The sequence below is a fragment of the Culex pipiens genome, unplaced genomic scaffold, assembly GCF_016801865.2.
Source record: "Culex pipiens pallens isolate TS unplaced genomic scaffold, TS_CPP_V2 Cpp_Un0003, whole genome shotgun sequence".
NCBI lineage: Eukaryota > Metazoa > Arthropoda > Insecta > Diptera > Culicidae > Culex > Culex pipiens.
Window position 1 is genome coordinate 463619 of NW_026292820.1, and position 27563 is coordinate 491181.

A 27563-nucleotide genomic window follows, 5' to 3' on the forward strand; every position below is an offset into this window, starting at 1 on the left:
AAGAATTTAAGAATTTAAGAATTTAAGAATTTAAGAATTTAAGAATTTAAGAATTTAAGAATTTAAGAATTTAAGAATTTAAGAATTTAAGAATTTAAGAATTTAAGAATTTAAGAATATAAAAATTTAAGAATTTAAGAATTTAAGAATTTAAGAATTTAAGAATTTAAGAATTTAAGAATTTAAGAATTTAAGAATTTAAGAAATTAAGAATTTAAGAATTTAAGAATTTAAGAATTTAAGAATTTAAGAATTTAAGAATTTAAGAATTTAAGAATTTAAGAATTTAAGAATTTAAGAATTTAAGAATTTAAGAATTTAAGAATTTAAGAATTTAAGAATTTAAGAATTTAAGAATTTAAGAATTTAAGAATTTAAGAATTAAGAATTTAAGAATTTAAGAATTTAAGAATTTAAGAATTAAGAATTTAAGAATTTAAGAATTTAAGAATTTAAGAATTTAAGAATTTAAGAATTTAAGAATTTAAGAATTTAAGAATTTAAGAATTTAAGAATTTAAGAATTTAAGAATTTAAGAATTTAAGAATTTAAGAATTTAAGAATTTAAGAATTTAAGAATTTAAGAATTTAAGAATTTAAGAATTTAAGAATTTAAGAATTTAAGAATTTAAGAATTTAAGAGTTTAAGAATTTAAGAATTTAAGAATTTAAGAATTTAAGAATTTAAGAATTTAAGAGTTTAAGAGTTTAAGAATTTAAGAATTTAAGATTTTTTTATTTTTTTTAATTTAAGTTTTCGTATTTTTGGTTTTTTTTGTATTTTTGTATTTTTTTTGTATTTTTGTATTTTTTTATTGTTGTATTTTTGCATTTTTGTATTTTCTTTTTTTTTGTATTTTTGTATTTTTGTATATTTGTATTTTTAAATTTCTGAATTTACAAATTTTTAAATTTTTGAGTTTTTAAATTTTTAAATTTTTAAATTGAATTTTAAATTGAATTTTTGAATTTTTTGAATTTTTGAATTTTTGAATTTTTGAATTTTTGAATCTTTGAATTTTTGAATTTTTGAATTTTTGAATTTTTGAATTTTTGAATTTTTGAATTTTTGAATTTTTGAATTTTTGAATTTTTGAATTTTTGAATTTTTAAATTTTTGAATTTTTGAATTTTTGAATTTTTTGAATTTTTGAATTTTTGAATTTTGGAATTTTTGAATTTTTAAGTTTTTGAATTTTTTAAATTTTTGAATTTCTGAATTTTTGAATTTTTAAATTTCTGAAATTTAGAATTTTTAAATTTTTTGATTTTTGAATTTTTTAAGTTCTGAAATTTAAATTTCTGAATTTTTAAATTTTTTGATTTTTTTAAATTGTTGAATTTCTGAATTTTTGATTGAATTTTTAAAATATTACATTTTTGAACACACACACACACACACACACACACACACACACACACACACACACCACTCATACACACACATTCACAAACAAAAACACGACCACAACCACCTCCACCACCATCACCATCATTTTCACCGCCACCATCGGTTGTCCACTCCCGCATCGTTGTCCTTTTTCGCTTCCACTTTGGAATTCAATCCCCGGCGGATTGATTCCGAGATTTTCTGTCCTCTGTTGTCGCACTCAAAACTTCCTCCAGCACTCAGAAACACAACGCCGTCCACAAAAAAAAAGTTCCTTCCCTCCTCCATCCGCAAATAACAAGGCTCAATTCACGCCTTCCCGTCCTCCTCCACCGTTCCGAGGACCGGAATTTGGGAACCCGGTAAACAGCAGACATTTCGTTCGGCCGCCGTCTCACTCCTGCCGAACCTTCCGGCAGGAAAAACACAAAAACTTACCTGCAAACTGGCCAAAATCCTGCCCCTGTCCGACGAACAGCAACCACCACCGGCAACTTTCAACTTTTTCTGATTTGACATGTCAAATCGTGAACCAAAGTTTTATAGTACAGAAAAGCCTTAAATTTAGTCTTTTTCTAAGTTTTGCACTAAGTTCTAAAAAAAGCCTAAAATTTAGGCCCGAAAAAAGACTAATTTTTAGGCCTTTTTCTGACAATACTGACCGAACTTCAAAAAAGGCTAAAAATAAGTCTTTAAAGACTAATGCCGGTTTTCCGTGTATATAAAAATAATACACTGAAAGAAACCAACATAGCAAAATCAAATTATTTTTCAAGTGAGCTACTCCGAAAATCAAAAAGGTAATTTCACGTGCTTTTGCTATGACTCAGATGTATTTGCATTAGGGTGTAATATGGTTGTATGGAAAAAAATAAAATTGTCCAAATTTAGCGAGCACAGCAATTTTTCAGTCCCTTTTGGGGTCCTAAACAACTCCCCAAAGTTTGGGAACGATTGGTTTAGTCCTCACTTTGCGCAAAGCGATTCTATTTTCCATATAAATTTGTATGAGAAAACCATTTTTTTGGATTTTGATATTTATAAAATCCACGTTTCACGCTGTACTAAAACCGGATTCATATTCGGATGCTCTGGAAGGTGCTCTACAACTTTCCCGAAGAAAGTATGGTGCTAGCTTGTCCCTGAAAGAAGATACAGCGTGTTCAAAACTCGTCTAAAACGTGTTTTTTGCTCGAAAATCACGTTTTAGACGAGTTTTGAACACGCTGTATCTTCTTTCAGGGACAAGCTAGCACCATACTTTCTTCGGGAAAGTTGTAGAGCACCTTCCAGAGCATCCGAATATGAATCCGGTTTTAGTACAGCGTGAAACGTGGATTTTATAAATATCAAAATCCAAAAAAATGGTTTTTCCCATACAAATTTATATGGAAAATAGAATCGCTTTGCGCAATGTGAGGACTAAACCAATCGTTCCCAAACTTTGGGGAGTTGTTTAGGACCCCAAAAGGAACTGAAAAATTGCTGTGCTGGAAAATCGATTTTGATATTACATCCTAATGTTGCATCTCCAACGTTTTAGTGAGCCACTTGAATGTTAACCTGGGTGCTGAATTGCATCTTAAACGTTTTAGTGAGCCACTTGAATGTTAACCTGGGCCTGAATTTTGAACTGTCAAAGTGGAACCAATTTACTGTTCGCCAGGGTTGCGAATGAGCGAGCGCTCACGGAAGGAGTGCTCGCTCCAGCTGGAGCGTGAGTTTTTATCAGGTAGCTCATGCTCGCTCACGCTCACCGGAGCGTTTTGCGCTCACGTGAGCTGGTGAGCAAAAGTAGGTAGTTGTTTTTCCCTGTTGAAGCATCTGCCTGTTTGAAACGATTTTCTAGAACTATCTCTGCACAGGCAGCAAAAACAAACAAGAAAGTGGTCAAACAAACAAAAGTAAGCAATGAAATGGATTTTGTCGGCGAATCGAAATATACGTTGTATCTTTTTTTTTTTCAGAATTAACCTATACAAATAATTCACTCTTGAGTGAGCTAACGAAGAGCTAACTCATTCTTAATGTAAAAATTCATTGACGTGAAGAGATGCACTGAAATGTACAAAAAATTTACTAATTGACAAATTATGTTTATTTTTAGTTTTTAGAATCCGGAGTTTTGATTCAAGGCGGTTTTAAAAACATAAAAAAGCAAAAAATAAAATGTTTTATTGGACCTTTCAAAAAACCCAGCAGTAAGCTTTATAAAAGTTATAATCATCCCTCATATTCGGAACATTTTAGAGAATGTCCATATTCAAAAAATCATTTATTGAATCTGTAATTGAATATTTTCAGAGGTGGTTGGTAATGGAAGTGTTAAATATAATTTTCTTGGGGGAAGAGGAGCCACCCTTTATGTGGTAAAACAAAACAATGACAATTTATATTATTTCATTCAAATGGGTTATTTCAAACACTAGCAATTTGGAGGCTTTTTTGTAAAAAAAAGCCGATTTAATCCCACCTGGGGTGAGATAGAGCCTTTCTTACAAAAGGAAGATAACGGCAGTTGAATTTTTTTCAAAGAAATAGCAAAATAAAGAATGGTCCATTCATTAATCAACTCAAAACTCAACATGATTTTTTCATAAAACTGAAAAGCGCTGGTTTTTGCCTCAGTTGCCATGGCCGGGTGTAAGCTGTGCTCGCACACAAGCATTTTCGATTTTTTTTAAATCAGAACAAATTATTTGTGAGGCAGAGAATTAGCTTACTATTTGCGATGTTCATAATGTTTTCTGCCTATCGCAAAATTGTTCGTATTCTCTGAGTGTTTTTTGCACTTTTGAAAATATTAAGAATTAACGAAAAAGGTGCAGTGGTAATCCTACAGGCATAACCATCATGACGAAGAACTTCGGACACAAAAGTAAATGAATTTTTTATAGTTATTAATATTTGCGTTTCTTGGCCACAAAATCAATCACGAAAGAGTTATTTCTTAAGATCTATTTATTTCTGCTCAAAGATGGTCTCATGTTAATTTGACGTTGGATAACGGGGGAAGGTACACTCCTGCTCCCGGAGTCTCCGGCCACTCCAGGTGGCGGCCACTACTGCCGAAATGTCAAATTTCATGTCCAGTATCAAAATCCCTAAAGTTTGATACCCATATTGCCCCAACTCTTATGGTTCCGCAAATGTCCCCTTATCGGAACATCCCCGGGGCCTGCGGCCACTCCATGTGGCGGCCACTACTGCCAAAATGTCAAATTTCATGTCCAGTATCAAAATCCCTAAAGTTTGATACCCATATTGCCCCAACTCTTATGGTTCCGCAAATGTCCCCCTATCGGAACATCCCCGGGGCCTGCGGCCACTCCAGGTGGCGGCCACTACTGCCAAAATGTCAAATTTCATGTCCAGTATCAAAATCCCTAAAGTTTGATACCCATATTGCCCCAACTCTTATGGTTCCGCAAATGTCCCCTTATCGGAACATCCCCGGGGCCTGCGGCCACTCCAGGTGGCGGCCACTACTGCCAAAATGTCAAATTTCATGTCCAGTATCAAAATCCCTAAAGTTTGATACCCATATTGCCCCAACTCTTATGGTTTCGCAAATGTCCCCCTATCGGAACACCCCCGGGGCCTCCGGCCAATCCAGGTGGTGGCCATTACTACCGAAATGTCAAATTTGTCAAAGAGAGAGCGAAGGGGTGAGAGCAGCTTTCTGCGTAGCTGTGGATCCCGTCACCCCTCGCGTCCTTCCTTGGTTCCGTCCCGCAAAATCTCCATGGCAACACGATGGACGGAATCTGGCCGCTTCCTCAACCGGGCGCCGGGCGAGAGCAGCTTCCTCGAGCTGTGAAATCCATCACCGGTTTGGGGGAGCGGGGTGAAGGCAGCTCGCCGAGCTGTGAAATCCCTCACCCCTCGCGTCCTTCCTTGGTCCCGTCCCGCAAAATCTCCACGGCAACGTCGTCCGATCGTGGATTTCCTCGTGGCTGGTTTCCTCCTCGGTACCGCATCAGCAACAGCAGGAGCTCCTTCCAGGTCGGCGTCCAAAATTGATTTGCCTTGATTTTGGATCGGCACCTCCTTTTATATCAAATCGTTTTGGCGTTTGGCGAAGCAGCAGCACAAAAGGAATAAATCGCCAAATTGTGTCAAGGCCAAACGCAGGCAAGGCTTTGGGGGCGGAGTCAAGAGATAGAGTGTGCGCGTGTGTGTGTTGTGTGCGTGCTTGCTTGCTGTGTGGAAGCAGTTTTATAATTTTAAACTCAGTTTTTAAGTGCTTTAACTAAATTTCATGGCCATTAATTAGGTATAGTAAGAATGCGTGAAATCTCCCCTTTCGTTTGGTGGGTACCACTTTTACGTGTGTTGAACAGGAGCTGAGATATTAATGTTACAAATCTTGCAGTCGCGTTTAATTTTTCGTTACATTTCGCTCCGCGAAATTTTGGATTGCTACCCTGTATAGAGCCCTAAGACGAAGTTCTTCGTCAAAAACAAAATAATTCCGTTTTGCTCCAGAGCGTTAAAGTGGTTACAAAATGACTGGCAGAAAGTGTTTCCACACCCGAGAATTTGCCGTGTTGTAAACGATGTAACGGTAAAGCCGCATAAATGTTCTTGAAAGCTTTGAAACGCCTACTGTAATTCACTAAACTGTCATTTAGGCGTTAGGCAAAATTGTGATCTTTCAATAAGCAAGCCAGAAAACTATGTAGGGGAACAGCATCTAATTCCAGCGTGCCTCTAATGTTGGCAGGTCAGAACTTTGACATTGAATTAATGCTAATTAGAAGCGTTTTCAACTGAAATCGAGTGATAAATAGCTCAATAAGAAGTGAGCAAGCAAGTTTCTATCAAAAGTTATGCAAAATTAGTTGTTTAAATAGTGAAAATCAGCAAATTGGATGGAGTTAGGAGCGAGTGCTTAACCTGCCAAACATACGAGAATTTACCCTAGTATGCATTTAGGCGTTTTTGGGTTTGGGAAGCATACTGCGACTGAGCGCTCGGTGAGACTTCACTACGACAAACGCAAACGTATCGAGTGATCCACCTTGGCTCATACGTGTTTTGGTGCGCTGGTACGATGAACCAAAATACTAACACACCAAAAAAGACTCGTACCGAAGCTAGAAAACAAAACCCGCGATGTGCGTTGTCACTGGCGCATGGGAAGCTTGTACCACTAGGGTGTAATATGGTTGTATGGAAAAAAATAAAGTTGTCCAAATTTAGCGAGCACAGCAATTTTTCAGTTCCTTTTGGGGTCCTAAACAACTCCCCAAAGTTTGGGAACGATTGGTTTAGTCCTCACTTTTCGCAAAGCGATTCAATTTTCCATATAAATTTGTATGGGAAAAACCATTTTTTTGGATTTTTATAATTATAAAATCCACGTTTCACGCTGTACTAAAATCGGATTCATATTCGGATGCTCTGGAATGTGCTCTACAACTTTCCCGAAGAGAGTATGGTGGTAACTTGCTCCTATAAACAGATACAGCGTTTTTAAAACTCGTCTAAAACGTGTTTTTTGCTCGAAAATCACGTTTTAGACGAGTTTTGAGGACGCTGTATCTTCTTTCAGCGACAAGCTAGCACCATACTCTCTTAGGGAAAGTTTTAGAGTACATTCCAGAGCATCCGAATATGAATCCGGTTTTAGTACAGCGTGAAACGTGGATTTTATAAATATAAAAATCCAAAAAAAATGGTTTTTCCCATACAAATTTATATGGAAAATTGAATCGCTTTGCGCAATGTGAGAATTAAACCAATCGTTCTCAAACTTTGGGGAGTTGTTTAGGACCCCAAAAGGAACTGAAAAATTGCTGTGCTGGAAAATTGATTTTCATATTACACCCCACACAGAGAACAGATGTATATCATTGAACAAACAGCATTGAAAAACGTGTGTAAAAATTCAAACCAAAATACGTTGAAAAGAGCTAGGGTGTGCACCAACCGCCTAGATAGCGCCACTTCCAAAATCATGATGGCCTACAGTAGCAGAACGTTGGACCATCTAATCACTGCAATTTTACGCGCCAAAGAAGGTAAACAAAACGAAATCTGACATAACATGTGTAAAGGGACTATTTTAAGTTGACGCTTGAAACCCCATTTTTGAATGAATTTTCTGTTATGTTTTCGTTAATGTTAATGCATTTTTGCATTATTTTTAGTCAACTGAAATTCTACAGAAGTGAATTTTATATTTAAACGAGGTTAACATTTATTTGCTTTCGAAATTATTGAGCCTTTTTCATTGTTAAGTCAAGTATTCTCAGCCGCGACGGTGGCGCCGCCAAGCGTATTCTGCACACTCTAATTTCTTTGATGCAAGATTGTATGCAACGCATTTTTTTTTAGTTTACACGGTTTACACACAAGTTAGAACCAAGATGTACATCTGTTCTCTGTGCTTGTACCATAGAATAGAGAAAGATAGAATTGCCACTCATTTACCGAACGGGGGACAAAACTGTGCTGCCTAACTGATGCCAGCGGCGAAACGGGGAACTACAACACCCTGCGCATAATACTGTCAAGAATGTGGAGAACTGGTTGGCACATATATATTATTTATTAAAAATGTAAAATGATTTTAAAAAACATGGAAAACAAATCAAAACAATTATGAAAATTCAAGATAAGTGCATCCCTTAACTAGGATATTATGTTTTAAATAAGATTAAATGATTTTTATTTCGCATCAGCATCTTTTTTTCTAAATTTCAAGATTATGCCAAATAAGTTGACACCCGTTTTCACTTCTCCAAGACATCTGTTTTGTCATGTTGACATTTCGCTGTCGCTGTCAAACCAAGTGAAGAATCGGAAGAGGAAATGACTATTTTGCCGTTCGGAGTGAAGAAAAGTGGTCGTGGTGTTCCAGCAAAGACTCCGCACTCCAACTTAAACCGCAATTTGCGCCTAATCCTAACGTTCTACCGCCTTCACTAGTCTCGTCTTTTCATCCGGCTTCCAAGCACCATTTCACATTTTTGATTGCCAACTGAACGTCAACAAGCCTTTTTCCATCTGTCACTGTCAAACAAAACGCACCCTCCAGAATGCACAGGGCAGTTCCATCAAAGTGCACAGTGCGCATTTCGACTGAAGTTCCCCGTTTCGAGCAGTGGTGGCGCTGTCGGCAGAGTCGCTTGACGTTTACAAGGGGGAATCGGCAAGTGGCAATTCTACCTATCTCTATTCTATGCTTTGAGACATCATTTTAGCGCAAAATTAGTTATTTTGTCAAAATTGGTCAAAATTTTCCCATAGTTTCAGAGGAATTTGATAAAATACTGTAATACCAAAAGAATACCAAAATGTGGTGTTCGACCATTGACAAATTCTGCAATTTTGCAATATCAAAACAATATCTTAAATTGGTATGATACCACATTTTGCTCTTGCATAATCCTCAAGACAAATTTTAAAGGGTCCAAAATTTGGTATTGATACCAGAGAAATGTATTATTACGCATTTCCCTTGTTATTTACCCATGCTCAGGACCTTCAAATCGAGCCGGCGTAAAACCTAATAGGGGAAGTACATTTGATTGGTGTATTCGGATTAAATAAATAACGCAATTATACCGTATATTAAACCACGAAGAATTTATATATTCTATTGCAATACTACTTAACTAATCGATGCTAATTATACTTTTCGACGCAAAGAAAATCCTCAAAACAGATAGTTTTTCCACAGACAATTTGTATGGAGAGTCTCGTCTGTTTGTCTGTGGTTTTTCAGTAATACGCGTGATCAAATGAGATAAAGAAAACTCAGTTTTGGAAAATATTATAAAATGTTTGCTTATGGCTAAACATAAACAAAATATTTTTTGGAAATCGATCGATTCACATAAAATGCCTTGATAGCATTTTGATCTCGCGTTTTTTATTGTTTTTGACTGATGACTGATTACACTGTACTACAAAAATTGACAAAAATGACTGCACAAGCTCAACTCGAGGGGGAGCACGAAGTTTGGGGCCCCCAGAAAAACATGCACTTAGATTTTTTTCAAAAATAGGTATTTAGACAGTGCCGAATGGTTTTTCTCCAAAGTTTGTATGGTGAATTAGGGCGGTTCGTCGCTGTTGAAAATATTGCATGCTATATGTGGGAGTAGCAAACAGCACTAATTCTCTATACAAACTTTGGAGAAAAACCATTCGGCCCTGTCTTAATGCCTATTTTTGAAAAATTCTAGGTGCACGTGTTTCTGGGGACTCCAAACTTCGTGCTTCCTCTCGAATTGAGCCTGCGCAGTCATTTTTGTCAATTTTTGTAGGTTAGTGTTATGAGTACTCTGTCAAAAACAATAAAAAAACGCACGTGTTTCTGGAGACTCCAAATTTCATGCTTCCCCTCAAGTTGAGCCTGCGCAGAAATTTTATTGGACTGTGTTATATGTAGACGACGCTTTTCTCAGCAGATAGTATTTTTTTCTTCTTCTAAAAATCCCAAAAGTTCTCAATTATATATGTTTTCAATTTACCTGGCAGAGGTAAAACATCTATGTCCTTAAAATCAATGTTTTGCCGAATTGTAAATCGACATAAATGCTGAAGAGATGGTACTACATACAATCTATTGATTGGTTTCGTCAAACGCACTGGAAACGGTGGAGTTAACGATGAGTTTTGTTTTACATAACCAATTATACCAAATTCTGATTTTTTCATTGTATCCTCAATCAGTTCTATTAGTGATCCACATTTCGTAGGAGTTTTGAGTCCAGAAAGTGACCTATAAAAGAGCAACAATATATCAAAAGATAATTATTTCTACTATTCGACCAATTTACCAAAAATTATTAGTATAATCAATTCTGCAATGTAATGTGATTCCCGAGCTTCTGAAGCTTACAGTGAAAAGTTCCTCTGTCTGAGAATCACGAACCAGGAAGCTTCCATTTTCCTTCCTTGCCAATTTTTTTTGAGCTGAATTTCGGTTTAGTTTACCCCAGTACCAGCCATAACGAGAGAGTTCACCTCTCATTTTCTTAATCGTCGAATCCATATTTGTATTATTTTCCCTTAGAGCTCTATGATCTGTCTCAACAATTGCATTCGTACTTTGTGTGGCTGAATTTCCTGGGCAGATTGATACTTTTCTGCAGGGTTCTGTATTCAAACTAATGTTTTGGAAGAACTGTATTGAGTTCGGTGTGCTCAGATTTTGTCTCTCACTTACTAATCGCACAGTGTTGATTGGAGGTGATCTCCCTGCTAGACGATCATCATCTTCAATGGTATTGCCTGATAATTTTGCTACCAATTCGTTTTCATATGCGTTCACTTTGACGGAAGTTAGCTGATGGAATCTTTCTCGCATGGAGAAAATTTTTCTGCATCTGTTCGAATCGATCGACAGTTTAGAACTACTCTTTTTTTGTGTGTCTGCTTTTGGTGTTCGCTTTTTAACCACAAACCACTTGTATCGTCGATCATTTCCATTTTGATTTATTTCATCCATTTGTTTTTGTCACAGTAATTCAATTCATCAGTAGGATGCTTAATTCAGCCTAAAAAGACACATACCAACACGTTAAAAGAATAGAGCACCCGCCGTCGAGCAGTTTTTGACAGTTCGTTCCATAAGAAATGCATTGTCGAAAAACAGCTCGACGGCGGGTGCTCCATTGAAATCAACATAGAAAACATTCAGTGTGCATATTAGCACTCAAAAAAATATTCAAGTTGAAGTTACGTGAAATGCTATGTGGTATTTTTCCACCAAAGTTTTCACGTAAGTTCTACGATGCGGCCCTAGTAGAAATGAAATTTGCCTAGCTAGATCATCTCACGTCGTTTCTACGTGCTTCACACGTAAAAGCTAAATGATTTTTTTTATGAATCTTACATTTTTTTTTTTTTGGTTTTGGGTTGAGCGTTGCCTCGACGATGAACTTGACCGTAGTTTTCCCTCTGAGAATCTGCGAGTAGTCGAGTCCGTTGAAGCAACCCAGTTAACTCAATCCGAATTCTGAAACGGAATCTAATTAGAATCTTACACAAATTCCGTTTCAAACGCAACAACCGGTTCCGTGTCCGAACCGGTTGTTGCGTTTGAAACGGAATTTGTGTAAGATTCTAATTAGATTCCGTTTCAGAATTCGGATTGATTAGACTGGGAAAGACTCCTGAACAGTTCTCTCAGATTTCGGTCATTCGATTTTTTTTGTATTTTTTTAATCCGACTGAAACTTTTTTTGTGCCTTCGGTATGCCCAAAGAAGCCATTTCGCATCATCAGTTTGTCATTATAAAGATGAATGAGGTAAATTTAAAGTGGGAGGATCAACTGAAATATCTTGGACTTGCTTTTGACAAAAACCTTACATACAAGGATCACATTGAAAGTATACAGGTTAAATGTAACAAATATATTAAATGTTTGTATCCTCTTATAAACAGGAATTCTAGACTTTGTCTCAAGAATAAACTGTTAATTTATAAACAAATTTTCAGACCTGCCATGCTTTATGCTGTGCCGATCTGGACAAGCTGTTGCTTAACCAGGAAGAAAAAACTTCAGAGGATTCAGAACAAAATTCTGAAAATGATTCTGAAATTTCCTCCCTGGTTCAGCACCAGTGAACTTCATCAATTAGCCGAAGTTGACACTTTGGATGTTATGTCCAATAAGATAATTGATGCATTTCGACAAAAATCATTGCAGTCTTCAGCTGCATTGATCCGCTCTTTATATAGTTTATAAGTTAGTTTTAAGGTATCCCTTTTCCCTTTTGTACATGTAGGACCTCCTACATTTGAAATCACTGAATAGCGAAAGCTACAATATTTCATGAATAAATGAAAGCGGCTAGTATTTAAAATTGAGGTGAAAAGTCATCGATTGTGTTTGGACACTCAATAATATTTTAACTGAATGAATGTACATGGAAGAAAAAATCTGAATAAATATAAATAAAAAAAAATTATCAGTTTGTCCATATAACTTTCCATACAAATTTGGCAGCTGCCCATACAAAAATGATATGTGAAAATTCAAAAATCTGTATCTTTTGAAGATATTTTTTCATCGATTTGGTGTCTTCGGCAAAGTTGTAGGTATGGGTACGGACTACACTGGAAAAAAAGATACACGGTAAAAAAGATTTTTATTTAACTTTTTGGCACTAAAACTTGATTTACAGAAAATCACTATTTTTTTTTTTATATGTTTTGAAGGACATTAAATGCCAACTTTTCAGAAATTTCCAGGTTGTGCAAAAAATCTTTGAGCGAGTTATAATTTTTTGAATCAATACTGATTTAAAAAAAAAATCGAAATATCGGTCGCAACAAATTTTAAACTTCATTTTTCAATGTAAATTCAAATTTGCAATCAAAAAGTACTTTAGTGAAATTTTGATAAAGTACACCGTTTTCATGTTAAATCCATTTTAAGGTGACTTTTTAAAAAAATAGTCGCAGTTTTTCATTGTTTAAAATTAGTGCACATGTTTGCCCACCTTTGAAAAAAATATTTTTGAAAAGCTGAGAAAATTCTTTATATTTTGCTTTTTTGAACTTTGTTGATACGACCCTTAGTTGCTGAGATATTGCCATGCAAAGGTTTAAAAACAGGAAAATTGATGTTTACCAAGTCTCACCCAAACAACCCACCATTTTCTAACGTCGATATCTCAGCAACTAATGGTCGATCTTTTCGAAAAAAAAATATTTTCAAAGTTTTTAAACCATGACTAACAGCTTTTCAAAAATATTTTTTTCATAAGTGGGCAAACATGTGCACTAATTTTAAAAATTGAAAAACTGCGACTATTTTTAAAAAAGTCAACTAAAAATGGATTCAACATGAAAACGGTGCACTTTATCAAAATTTCACTAGAGTACTTTTTGATTGCAAATTTGATTTAACATCGAAAAATGAAATTGAAAAATTTTTGCGACCAATATTTCAATTTTTTGAAAAATCAGTATTGATTCAATAAATTATAACTCGGTCAAAGATTTTTTGCACAATCTGTAAATTTCTGAAAAGTTGGCATTTGATGTCCTCTAAAACATATAAAAAAAATAAAAATAGTGTTTTTTTGCAAATCAAGTTTTAAGCGGTATACGCACTTCGGAAGGAACCGGTCAAGAAAAAAATCAAATGGACAGCAGCGGCAGCGCAAGCAAGTCAGAGAGGGTGAAGAAAAGCCCTAAGAAATCGCTCCCTCTCCTTTGTTCTGCTGTTCGTAAAGCTGTTTCTTGACCCCTTTCCTTTCGATCAGCGTACTAGCCTTTAGTGGCAAAAAGTTAAATAAAAAATCACCAATTTTTACCGTGTATCATTTTTTTCTCAGAAGACACCAAATCGCCCAAAAAAATCCTTCAAAAGATACAGATTTTTGAATTTTCATACATCATTTTTGTATGGACAGCTGCCAAATTTGTATGGAAAGTTATATGGACAAACTAATGATGCAAAATGGCTTCTTTAGGCATACCGAAGGCACCAAAAAAGTTTCAGCCGGATTAAAAAATACAAAAAATAAAATTGAAGAAAAAAGACCGATTTCGTAGAGGGGTGTATCCCATTTGGCATAATGCCATTTGGCATAATGCCGTTTGGCATAACGCCGTTTGGCATAATGCCGTTTGGCATAATGGACGTTTGGCATAACGGTCATTTGGCATAATGGTCATTTGGCATAATGGTCATTTGGCATAATGATGTTAAAATTTCAAAATAAAGTCTAATATTCGAATTGCTTTAAGAAGACCACATTAGGTTGTGGCAACTGCCGGCGAAAGCTGATTTTTTCATTCCTTAAGATTTTTTTTTCTTGATTTAAAAACTGCTGGCTATGGGTGCCCACAACTTGAAACAATTGTTCAAAACGTTGCTCGTTGGGCTATTTTAAGCCATTGAGCCCTAGATTGAGCCAAATATTTTCGACATTTATGGAGCCAAGAATTGAAATGACTTTTCTTCGGACTGGTCACTCTGGGTTACTCTGTGGTTAATATTTCCTTTAAAGAAAGGGACTTGCCATAACTGCACAGAAAAAAGTTGAATTTTGGAAGGTTGAAAATTTGGATGGTTGAATATTTCCTCTTTTTTGAGTAATATTACATCATCAGAAACTGATGAATATTCACCAATTTCTTATGTAAAATTAATCTATTTTTTACACAAGATCTGTCACCATTTTCTGATGAATATTTCCATCATTTATTTTCTGTGTGCTAAAAAAAGTTGAATTTTCTTTCTAAAACTGAATTTTCTTTACTAAACAGAGGAGAATGCGCTTCAGCTGTGGTCGCAACTCAAGCGAGTTTTCCCTTCTTTTTAAAAAATATTCACCCATATCAGCAGTCAAGAGAGTTTTCCCTTCTTTAAAGAAGGGAAAATTCAACTCATGTTAGGGTCATTCCATCTGAAGCGGAACAGCATTTGAAAATTACCCTCTCCGATCCTGCTCAAATTTGACAGAGCTGTTGATACTATCAAAACATGCAAGAATCCCGAATTTCATCCAAATCGGACCACCCCCTCCATTTTTGTACCCTCCCAAAAAATCGACTTTTTGACGATTTTTGAGTAAAACCCCTATCTTCAAACGGCGATAACTCAGGAACCACAAATCTTAGAGGGTCGGTCTTAGACTCAATTTTGAAGGAAATTGGACGTAGAATCCATTTCCGTGATCAAAATGTTGATTAATTTATTTTTTCTACCTGTATTGCGCAATTGAAAACTTTAAACGGCCGTATCTCAAAACACCCCACCTTATTTTTTTTATTTGACCTCACCATCGTGTTCCCCGGCCAATTTTACATAAGAATCACTTATCGACAGAAATGAATATGTTTCGTTCCAGAGATATCGAATTTTAAAGTTTTGTGTTTTCGAGATTACCTACATCAGCTTCATTCGCCGCATCTGCTAGAAGCACACAGGCGGGCTGATCAATAACTGCTACCTGGTCATTTATTGAAATAATATTTCATCATAAATAATCTTTATCAAATTGGGCAAAAATTAACTGTATAACACTGTAAGAAACTGGAGTTTAATCGCGAATGATTATCTGCTCAAAAAAATGAATTATGTGAATTTCTGTGCTAATCCACAGGACAGAGCAATAACGACACACAGTAAAGGGCAGAATTGGATTCCGACGAAGCGAGCAGGAAAATGCAATTAATCTTGTTAGTAACACGATACATTATTGAGTAAAACATATGAATCAAAATGAATAAAATTTGTTGATACGTTGTACTCTAGTGAAGGACGATCACAAGGAGTAGGAAAAGGATTTCTGGAAAGTATAAAACTGAAAAATGTAAGAAAATCACAAAGTTTGATCTGCTGCAAAGCGGCTAATTCCCCAAATTTAGTTGCGATGATTTCGACACCGTCCGAACAACAGTTTTTTTTTCTTCTTTCATTCTTGGATTCTTGGAACACAATACGGCTGCTGTCCTCACGTATAAGGATTTTTTTTTAATTAAATGTACCTTGACCAAAATCATCTTTTAATCAAATGGAGCTGGCTCACAATATAAAAATTGATTTAATATGATCAATCTTTTAAACCATAAATCAGATTTGCCAAATTATGGTAAAGTGTTAATAGTAAACTTCAATAATAATAATTATAATAATAATAATAATAATAATAATAATAATAATAATAATAATAATAATAATAATAATAATAATAATAATAATAATAATAATAATAATAATAATAATAATAATAATAATAATATAATAATAATAATAATAATAATAATAATAATAATAATAATAATAATAATAATAATAATAATAATAATAATAATAATAATAATAATAATAAAGCAGGTTTTGGGGTTTTTGCTGAATGGCACTATTTTTCTACCGCCCATGATAAAGGCCCTAGTCATGGCCTCGGAGGTACTCTAAAACGGTTAGCAACACGTAAAAAACGGTGCATTCAAAATAACCCAATAAATATTCCTTTCACAAAAATGGATTGATCAAGGTAGGGGAACAGCATCTAATTCCAGCGTTCTTCTAATGTTGCTATATCAGCGCTTTGGCGTTCAATTACAGCTGATTAAAAGCGTTTTCAACTGAAATCGAGTGATAAACAGCTCAATAAGAAGTGAACAAGCAAATTTCTATCAAAAGTTTTGCAAAATTTGTTGTTTGAATAGTGAAAATGAACAAATTGGACGAAACTAGGAGCGAGGACTTAATATGCCAAACATACGAGAATTTCGACTATTAGCCATTTGAATAAATATTTGCGTAAAATTATAAAAATATAAATTAAATTAATCATCTCCCAGAACACCAGGTAGCCTGTGTGCTTCTAGCAGATGCGGCGAATGAAGCTGATGTAGGTAATCTCGAAAACACAAAACTTTAAAATTCGATATCTCTGGAACGAAACATATTCATTTCTGTCGATAAGTGATTCTTATGTAAAATTGGCCGGGGAACACGATGGTGAGGTCAAATAAAAAAAATAAGTTGGGGTGTTTTGAGATACGGCCGTTTAAAGTTTTCAATTGCGCAATACAGGTAGAAAAAATAAATTAATCAACATTTTGATCACGGAAATGGATTCTACGTCCAATTTCCTTCAAAATTGAGTCTAAGACCGACCCTCTAAGATTTGTGGTTTCTGAGTTATCGCCGTTTGAAGATAGGGGTTTTACTCAAAAATCGTCAAAAAGTCGATTTTTTGGGAGGGTACAAAAATGGAGGGGGTGGTCCGATTTGGATGAAATTCGGGATTCTTGCATGTTTTGATAGTATCAACAGCTCTGTCAAATTTGAGCAGGATCGGAGAGGGTAATTTTCAAATTTGCACTTTTTCGTGCACAGTTGAGATGGAATGACCCGTTAGTAGTTATCTCAAATCAAAGAAAGTTTTCACTTCTTTAAAGAAAGATAAATTCAACGTGTGTCAGCAGTTAACACAAGTCAAGAAAATTTTCCTTACACAAAGGGAGAGAAAATTCAAACATATAGGGATAATTCAACTCGTGTTAGTAGTTATCACAAGTAAAGAGAATTTTCCATTATTTAAAGAAGAAAAAAAACTCACTGACTTGTGATGACTACTGGCACAAGTTGAATTTTTCCTTCTTTAAATTGGGTACTAAAGCCCTATGTCAATTTTTATGTACAACGGTAAAAAACACGATTAAAAACCATTTTTGATCACTTTTTTTTCATTTTAATGCAATTTTTTTTTGACAAGACAACACTTTTTCGATGGATCAACTATGGTCTCCTTTGGAACAAGCTGTCAAGTAGGAGCTTTTCTGTCAAGAAGGACCGCGAGGTTAATTTTTCAAAATTAATTTAAAAATCCATTTTAAACTCTTTGTGGTCGTACAAAGGGTCATTGTACTCAGAAAAATTAGTTTTATCGTTGTGAACAATAATATCACAAATTTAAGCTTAATTTTAGGACCCAATTATGGAAAATTCTTTTTACTTGTGATAACTACTAACACGAGTTGAATTATCCCTATATGTTTGAATTTTCTCTCCAATCAAGAAGGGAAAATTCTCTGAACTTGTGATAGCTGCTGACACAAGTTGAATTTACCTTTCTTTAAAGAAGTGAAAACTTTCTTTGACTTGAGATAACTACTAACATGAGTTGAATTTTCCCTTCTTTAAAGAAGGGAAAACTCTTTGACTGCTGATATAGGTAATTTTTTTTAAAGAAAGGGAAAACTCGCTTGAGTTGTGACCACAAAGAAAAAAAAAGTTGAATTTTGGAATGTTGAAAATTTGGTAGGTTGAATATTACCTCTTCTTTTGAGTAATATTACATAAAAAATGTGTAAAAATGTGAACCTGATGAATATTCATCAAAAACTGATGAAAATTCATCATTTTCTGGGGTAAAATTAATCATTTTTTTGGACACAAAATCTGTCACCATTTCCTGATGAATATTACCATAATTTTTTTTTCTGTGCACCGCTGAAGCGCATTATCCCCTTTTTAATGAAGAAAATTCAACTTTAGAAGGAAAATTCAACCTTTATCAGCAGTTGTTACAAGGCTAGAAAGTGTCCCTTTCTTTAAAGGAAATATAAACCTTGAGTCAGCAGTTGAGTTGAGTTTAGAAAAAATGACCCGCAGCTTTTTTGGGTTAGATCCAAAGCTGAAGACGGTGAATTAATATGAAATCTCACTTTTGTGTATATTTGAATGGAAGTAGCGCCACTTGCTGATAAAATATTCAATTAATATTCACCCAGTAATATGAACAAGTATATGTTGGTATGATCCCCTGGATGCACTAAGCTCGAATCACAATTATGAGCTTGATTGATTGTGACAGAACCTGGCGCTTTGACTTTGAAATTTAAATGGGATATAAACCCGTATAATCAGTGCGTTTTGGTTTTGATTTTTGAATTTTTCATCAACCTCACAAGCTCATAGTCCATGTTCCAGGGCACAACCCAGGAACAACCAGGGAACCGAAGAGTGCGAAAAGATTCGTCAAATATTAAGAATGTTACAGAATTTATAACACCACCGCTGAAAACTTCAACTTTTTCTTTAAGCTCTTCTGGCAGCACTTGCTGCTACTGCAGAAAAGATTGAGGCATGTAAACACTCACTGAGAATTTAGCTTGAGCCTCGACTCGATTCAGGTTCGATCTCGAACCAGATCGACTCGAGGCTCGAGCCAAAATTCTCAGTGGGCAAGCAAGCTGTCAGAAGAGCTTGAAGAAAAAGTTTTAAATTTCCAGCGGAGGAGTTCTAAATTCTGTAACATTCAAAAAAGTGCATCGTTTTCTAAATGTCACGCTTTAAAATGTACTAAAAACTGCTGTCCTCATTCAAACTGTAGTGCCGATTGATCCCAGTCTATGGAATTGAAATAATTTTGAAAATTTAATATCATTATGCCAAATGACCATTATGCCAAATGGCCATTATGCCAAATGACCGTTATGCCAAACGTCCATTATGCCAAACGGCATTATGCCAAACGGCGTTATGCCAAACGGCATTATGCCAAATGGCATTATGCCAAATGGGATACACCCTCGTAGAGAATTACTCTCCTGGTAGCAGCACTACATAGTGATTAATACCTTCATACCTGGTCAGATTTCACGATTGCTAGAAATGGTCTTCGGGGATCTCGTTAGATAGGTTCTCCTCCTTTGCCGGGAATATCGGTTCCACCGGTTGTGTCGGATTCATCCGGGGAAATATTTTCGCAGAAGGGTGATAGGTTTGGCGACGTGAAGCGTGCTGTGGATATCCGGATTTTACTATCGGGACTCCGGTCGTGGCAAGCTGATGATTGATTTTCATATCCAGATTTCAACTTCTCTTGGCGGTTCCTTGGCGGAAATAATTAGACCCGTATTTTTTTGTTTGGCCATTAGGGTGGCCTACGCCGTGTTAGGGTGGGCCAAAAAATGGCAATTTTCGTCGATTTTCACAAAAACCACTTTTTTCAAAAAACCATATCTCCCCGCCATTTTATCCGATATTTGCTGTCCTAGGCGCAAAAGAAAGGTGATTAGTTTGGCTATTTGAGAAAAATAGTAAGAAGTTTCTAAAACCTAGCTCAACATTTGAAAAGGTCGTATGAAAACTTAAAACGCTGTTTTGAAGGTCTCGCGACCAAAGAGCCTATGTCTGCAAATATTTGTATCAGATTCCTCGGAAAATTTTACACAACATATCAAAAAAAGGTGAAGTTATGTTTTCAATATTCTGATATACGATTTTTTGAAAATAAAATCCGTATTTTTCGACGCGCCGCGCGCAAAAACGGAAAAAAGTGTTTTTTGTAAAAATCGACGAAAATTGCCATTTTTTGGCCCACCCTAACACGGCGTAGGTCACCCTAATGGCCAAACAAAAAATACGGGTCTAATTATTTCCGCCAAGGAACCCCTAGAAATATTTTGCGCCCGATCGGAGATCTTTTTTCTCGAATCATGCTGTTTTCGTGGGGAATTGCTATATAGTCTTGCGCAATTATTTTCATCACAGTATTTTTTCATCACAGTGATTTTTCTTCACAATGATGACGAGGAAATCCGTTGCTATGGCAGGCTGTTTATTTATTTATTTTTGGAAGTTCAGAAACTAATGGCTCGTCCAGCCCAAAGAAAGTGGAACTTTTCTTTTTGCCGGACGAGTGGTGGACAACCAGCGGGCGTTGCAGGCTTCACAACTTGTTGCATCGGAATCCCCAACATCTGCTCATCCGGTGCTGCTAAGAGGGGTCCCTTCGGTTTTTGCAATCTGAGATGGACGGATGCTTGGAGCTTGTCCGATCTACCAATGCCATTTAGGGCATGTAATATTTTGTAATACACTCAAACCCCGATGGTTTGACACCAACTGTTGTCAAACGAACGGGGTCACGTTTTAGTTTGACACCCCTTTTACACGGAGTTCACACACACTACCAAACGTTTGTGTCGATAGTGTGCGTGAGCGCCGTGTAAAAAGTGACAGTTCGTCACTTTTTGGTTTGATTTTAACCAACCAACGGAGTACAAACTAAAAAAGTGTCAAACGAAAAAGTGACCAACCATCGGGGGTTGAGTGTAAAGTATTTAGAAAAAAAAACCGTTTTTACTGAAAAAAGGCCTCTTTCGTCTACAACGTACTGGTTTATAGAGGTTTTTAGCCAGAACTCTGTTAAATTCACAGCTCGTGGTCGTGAGAATAATGGTATCGTTATCGGACTCAGTGAACACAGCTCGTGATGGCTGAAAGAATTATGCTCTCAAGCTAATTAAGATAAAATAACCCGTCTAAAAAAACCCCAAAAGTGTCAACTACGGGAATCGATCCAGGAACCTTTAACAGATAGTTTACCAAAACTGGTTTCCGGGTTATCACGTGATAGCTTCACTTTAGAATAATATTTAAGTGACTTACCCAGGGTTGCCAGGTTGCCAGATAAATCTGGGAATGCCAGATTTTTCAAGTGTCTGCCAGAATAAAGATTCGCCCTTCTCTGTGCCAGATATTGACAGATTTTGCCAGATTTTTCACTTTATGTCATTTGTGTACAACTTTTTGATTAAAATGAACGAATTTTATTGCAAATAAAATAAAATCGATTGTGTTTTCCTTAAAGATATTGCAACTTATCATTTTTGTGGCCATACAACCAGTAAAACCACACTGAGGAAAAAGAATGTAAGATTTTCATAAGACTACATCTTATGTGCTGCCTGATTTGAGTATCCACTAGGCTCTCGCGATTTTCATAGACAATCTTATGACCGTCACTATAAATTCATATGGTTATAACTAAACTTTACTTATGTATTTTGTCCACTGTTGATAGCCTATGGACTTCATAAGAAATTCTTATGGAATTCATCTGTAATTTTTCAATGGTTTTCGCGTATGATGCTAGTGTGAAAATTTTTGACATTTCAAGATGGCGAAAGGACGGATCGAGCAGACAATTTTAAACGCTCGCTGCTCCAAATCGCCCCGTAGTTCGTTCCGGTAACTACTTCACAAAGCTGCCGCCGCACTATGGGGTTTCAGGCGGCCATAAATCGAAAATCCGACATACTCTAATTATTTTTTTGGTATTTTTTTTTCGAAAATAAACATTCTAACTAAGAAAAATCCGGAGATTGAAAGTTGTAGGTTAAAAATTCACTGAATTGCAGACCTTCAAAGGCGAAAATGGTAAGAAAAAACATGTTTTTTGACAAAAAAATGATTATTTTTCATAGTTGTACTGTGTAGCTGTTTATGTATTTTTTCCTGCATCATTATATATATTCAGAAAGGTAATTGATTCAACTTTTCAATAACATTTTACAAAACACACTTTTACAGGCTAAAAAAATAATAAAAATCAAAAAAGATGGATTTTTATTCAAAATTTAGTTTTTTTCAACTTTGTTAATGGAGTACTTTTTTTGTGTGCATTTGTGAGATCTGAAAATTTTGCAGCTTAAAATTTGAACCATGTCCTAACTTGTCTCCAAATTTCAAAGTGCACTTATGTGCACTTTTTGAGTTATGCCATTTTGAACATTTTGATTCATGCAAGAAAATTAATGATTTCGCGTATACGCTTGGTTAAAATCACATTATTTACCTGCGGAGGCAGAAATGACGTACCATACATACATACATAGCGTTTTGAAATTGATTTGATATTCATGACTTTGTTGGTACCCTAAGTACGTTTAATAAAATTAGAAATTCCTATTCTAAGTATTTTACAGAAACGATTCGTCGAATATTCATATCAGTTCGTTGTTGTGTTCTTTTGAAAGTATGGATAATAATACCGTAGTGTCCTTGTACGATATAACGAAGCACTATTCTGAAAACGTGAGAACTGCTTTCGAGTATATTTGTAAGAATTACAACATTGCAGAACCATCACATGATCAACTCAGGGAAAAACCACAGAGGAAAAACTACGCATGTTGTTCTGTAGCTTCAAAACGAGGTATACAAAATCCCATAGAAGAAGTTCATATTTTAAGTAATCTAACGACAATCGGTTACATAGTGATATTGATTTAGAAGAATTTATCGTGGAAAACGTGAATTTTGCAAGTGGATCAACAAAAAACGTGGACGAGAATCCATACAATGTTCCATAAAATAAACCGTCTAAAATTCTAAAACACCGCAAAAATCAAATTTTAATTGGAGGGGGAGGGGGGGGGGAGGGTCTTCAAAGAGAGGTGGATTTTAACTCAAGAAGAAGGGGAGGGAGATTGAACGGAAATCAGAAACTTTAACATAGCATAAACCGCCATTCCGGGCATCAAATAGACAGAGCAAGAATATTAAAATTCACCACTTTAATGCATGTGGCCTCAAATATATGAAAAAATCGAAAATTAAACTTTTTTTTTTGGAAAAATATCAAAATTCATTTGTTTTCATTATAATAAGTACAAACAACACAAAAAAGTCACAAAAAAAGCAAAAAAAAATTTTTGGCCGCTCGCTTATATGGAAATACCCCATAGTGCGCCGCCGCTATGAGTTTTACCGCGACCTCCAAGACACAGGTAAGTTCTGTGGCGGGTGTTTCGTGGGTTTTGGTTCGAAGTTAAATATTTTGTTTTGGTATTTTAGGTAATATCAATGGCCGTTGGTTCCGCCGGCGGCCCTCCCCAGCATCCTCCAGAAGGATCCGGAGAACAGCATCGGTGAGGACAGTTCCGAGCAGCGGTCGAAGGTTTAAGTTTGATTGACGCGGTCATGCCGAAGGTGGTGGCCATCCGGCACAACATGCCGAATCACCAGCAAAAGACGATTAAACCGGAGGTTGCGGAAACTAACGGGACGACGAGCAGCGGAAGGAAATGAAGTTTTGGTTATATTACGATAATTTAAAAATATATACGCTGAAAATTTAAATATTTTTTTGTTTTCATTCAATTAATAAAAATAAGAAAAAAGCGTATAAAAAACAATGTTTATTAATATAATCTCCATGAGCATTGCCATATATTCTGTACACAATTCCATCTATGAATGTCATAAGATAACTCAATGGAAATCTTAATTGACGGCTTTGTCAAATTTCCCCTCCCAGCCATAAGAAAATCTTATGACATCCGAATAAAATCCTGATGTCGAAAGGTCATAAGACGTTCTTATGGATTTTGCCAGTACTTTTTTCTGAGTTAATTCTACAAACTTTTGGATTGATTTATACCCTCCCTCTCCTTCACCATTCTGAATTGTTAGATTTCCGTCTGCCAGATTTTGCCAGATTTTTATTCGATACTTTGCCAGATTTTTCAAATTTTGACCTGGTAACCCTGGACTTACCAATAGAAGTATTGCATTGTCTATCAAACTTAGTTCCTGTCAATGGCACAAATGTTTCTGAAATATTTAATTGGATCCATTGAAGAAACTCTGGAATAAAAAGAAAAAAAAACAAAGTATCAATTCAAAAAGTATAAAACACATTAAAAAAGCTAACTTAATCCACCTATGTGGTTGGTGCCTTCCTCACTTTTTACCAACATTTGGTCAATAAAAAAATTACACAAATGTCACTTAAGAGGTCAAACCTTGAACTGAGCGTTGCCAGATCTTCAATGTTTTGGACTCATGAGAAAAACTCATTACCTAACCAACGATGAGTCGGATGATGGATCCGGAAATAGCATAGGCATTAAAAAAAAGTACATAAATATCACTTAAGTGGTCATATTTCGAGATAGGGTTGCCATTTAACCCTATCTGATGTCATTTAACGCAGATCTTCAATGTTTTGGACTCATTAGAAAGGTCTTTCGATTACCTAACCAATGATGGGTCGGATGATGGGACTCATTGGAAAGGTCTTTCGTTTACCTAACCAACGATGGGTCGGATGCTGGTTCCGGACATAGTTTACATACATTTAAGTGAGATCCGGCTTCATAAATGTACACGCTCCAAGGCCGCCATTTTGAATTTTCTCGACCCCGCGGTAGGTCATACTATGTCGAAAATTGTCTCCCAAATCCGAATCCGGGCCCAGATTGCCCGAAAAACGCACCTAAAACCGACTTTCAGGCCAAAAACGGAGAAAAAATTCGAAATGTCAAATTTCCGTCCAAAATCAAAACTGCGGACAAGCAAGCGGATCCCGTCGGCAAGAATCGAGACAGTTGCTTGGCACGGGGTCGGGTCAATCGGCAGAAAATCGATCGGCAGAATGCCTAATGGCAGAAATTTCAATCGACAGAAAAATAAATGGCCGAATGTTAAATGGCAGAAAAGGTAAATGGCAGAATATAATATGGCAGAAAAGGTCAATCGGCAGAAAGGGTCAATGAGCAGAAAATTAAGAAGCCGAATAATCAAAAGGCAGAAAAATTAAAAAGCAGAAAAGTTAAATGGCAGAATGTTAATAAGCAGAAAAAATAATTAGCAGAAAATTAATTAGCAGAAAATTAAATGGGGACCATCCATAAACCACGTGGACACTTTTTTGGGAATCTCAACCCCCCCCCCCCCCTCGTGGACAATTGTCCATACAAAAAAACACTTTTTTGTATGGATCGTGGACAATCGCCATACCCCCCCCCCCCCCACGTGGTTTATGGATGGTCCCATGGCAGAAAGTTGATCAGCAGAAAAAATAAATAGCAGAAAATTAAATGGCAGAAAATTAAACGGCAGAATAGTTAGTTGGCAGAATAGTCAAATGGCAGAACAGTCAAATAGCAGAATAGTCAAATGGCAGAATAATTAATTAGCAGAAGAGTTGAATGGCAGAATAGTTAAATGGCAGAATGTCAAATGGCAGAATAATTAATTAACAGGAGAGTTGAATAGCAGAATAGTCAAATGGCAGAATAATTAATTAGCAGAAGAGTTGCAGAAGAGTTGAATGGGGGGGGGGGGGACTATAAAAAAATCTCAGAAAATAACAAATAATTGTGCCTGCATTTCTTATAAGAGTTAAAACGTTTATAATTATAGTACTTAGAATTCTCACTTATATATTACATTTTTTTCCACGGACTTGATTTATTGCGGGTATCAGGATTAATTATCATTCCGCTGCGATTGTATCCCGCCGTTGCGGAAATCGCAGAGGTCCCTTAGTAGGCTCAATTGTTGACATGCTCGATCAACATGCTTGATTTCATATCTGAATAAGTCACGTGGCTGTAAAAAATCTGAAATAAGCAAAGCATGCTCGGGATGCCATTCTTGGTTTTGGTACCTTGAAGTGACACGTGGTGGTTAAATGCGTTGCGCTGATCAAAGTGCGCTTTATCCCAAGTAACCATCCAGCACTAAAACAAAAACTTAATCAGCAATACTTTAGCACTCTAGTGCATGTTAGTCATGCACCGGCACGTGTTAATGCAGATCAGCACTAAGATTGTAGCACTCAGTATTGCTGACTAAGTGCTGCTTAAGTGCCGGTGCTGGCAACTGTGTTCATCATTTTTCTCAAAACTGGCAACAAGGTCTTGCCCACGTAGGAAGAGGGAGTGAGATAGCATGTCTTCATGCAGAACTATCATCATTTGCTCACTTCATTTATTTGGGTTTGCTGGCTTTAAAAAATAATGTAAGTACTAAATTCATATATAAAATCTTACAATTTTACTAAAATGCTATGTATTTTCAGAAAACTTCTTGCTGGTTACTCAACTTACTTCCTGGCTTGGATCTGGATATGAAAAAGATCGTACAGTATATTCAGCGATGGAAATTAGCATATTTTTCCGGGAGACCTGACGACGTCAATGTTGAAATCCGTTTTCAAAAGAACCAGCCGGTGCAGTTGACATGCAGGCTAGGACGTGCCAAGAAAGCCATCATTGGAAAACAAAATCAACTTCAAGGAACCTCTGATATAAATGTGTGTTGACGGCTATAATTTCCGGAAACTTCCCGTAATTTTCCCCATGGGTTTGTTTTAAGTGTTTGTAATTTCTTGCGTGTTTTTCTTTTGTGTAAAATAAAAATATGATTTTTTTTATGAACTTCGTTGTTTAATCTATCCAATCTTCAATCAATCATAATTGCATTCACAAAAAAGCATGACGATCGTTCATGTTGGTGTTAAAATTCAAGTCGATAAGATGCTCCAAAATCACATCAGTGATCCACTTCCAATTTAGGCGAGAGGATACCGGCTCAAGATCTACACCCGGCGATGGCAGCTTGCAACTAATGGTATCAAATCCCGAACAACTAATTTTCAACAAAAAAAATCCAACTCGGTCAGCTGTGTCGGTAATCGAGTACAGAGTAAACAAAACAGCTAAAAATAGCATGGGGAGCTGGAGGAAAGGGAGAGAGAGCAATATTTTTGCCTCTCTCAACTTTTTGACATTTTCTGCAGGGTTGGGTAACAACAGTAGGGGCCAGCACTAAACCAGCCGAGTAAAGTCCAAACTCGGCCATTGTTCAGCACTGGAGTAGCTATTAGTGCTGTTGTCAAAGCAGTTTAGCTTTTACTTGGAGCTGTAAATGCGCTGTCAGTGCTAAACACTGACCATGTTTAAGTGCTGGATGGTTACTTGGGATAGTCGCAGCCAACCAACAGTTCAGAACAGACCGCCGTACTTTGCGCAGTAGCCAGACTGACGCTCTCTAGAACCGCAGAATGTTAAAATATCTTGCCAAGGATAATAATATTAAGAATAAATATTGTAACTTCAGTGTTTATTCAACATAAACAGTTTATCAAGTTTATCAAACA

The 27563-nt window shown here is 36.0% G+C and overlaps 1 protein-coding gene and 1 long non-coding RNA gene across 4 annotated transcripts; one reads left to right on the forward strand and one right to left on the reverse strand.

The window, feature by feature from the left end:
- Positions 1–8959: 8959 nt before the first annotated feature.
- On the reverse strand, positions 8960–24262 carry LOC120424227 (suppressor of cytokine signaling 6-like). Of its 3 annotated transcripts, XM_052711367.1 has the most exons (4): positions 24173–24251; positions 10575–10905; positions 10186–10515; positions 8960–10127 (listed from the first exon to the last, which is right to left on the reverse strand). In XM_052711367.1, the coding sequence occupies exons 3-4, from the start codon at positions 10398–10400 to the stop codon at positions 9833–9835; spliced, it is 510 nt and encodes a 169-aa protein (XP_052567327.1). In that variant the 5' UTR covers positions 10401–10515; positions 10575–10905; positions 24173–24251; the 3' UTR covers positions 8960–9832. The 3 variants fall into 3 exon arrangements, with proteins under 3 accessions (XP_052567327.1, XP_039444218.1, XP_052567326.1); XM_039588284.2 differs by having other exon boundaries at positions 10186–10905; positions 24173–24262; XM_052711366.1 differs by lacking the exon at positions 24173–24251 and having other exon boundaries at positions 10186–10960.
- A 1198-nt stretch (positions 24263–25460) lies between these two features.
- Positions 25461–26841, forward strand: LOC120424230 (uncharacterized). Its single transcript, XR_005606353.2, has 2 exons — positions 25461–26423; positions 26484–26841. It is a non-coding gene; the product is annotated as an uncharacterized LOC120424230 (long non-coding RNA).
- Positions 26842–27563: the final 722 nt, after the last annotated feature.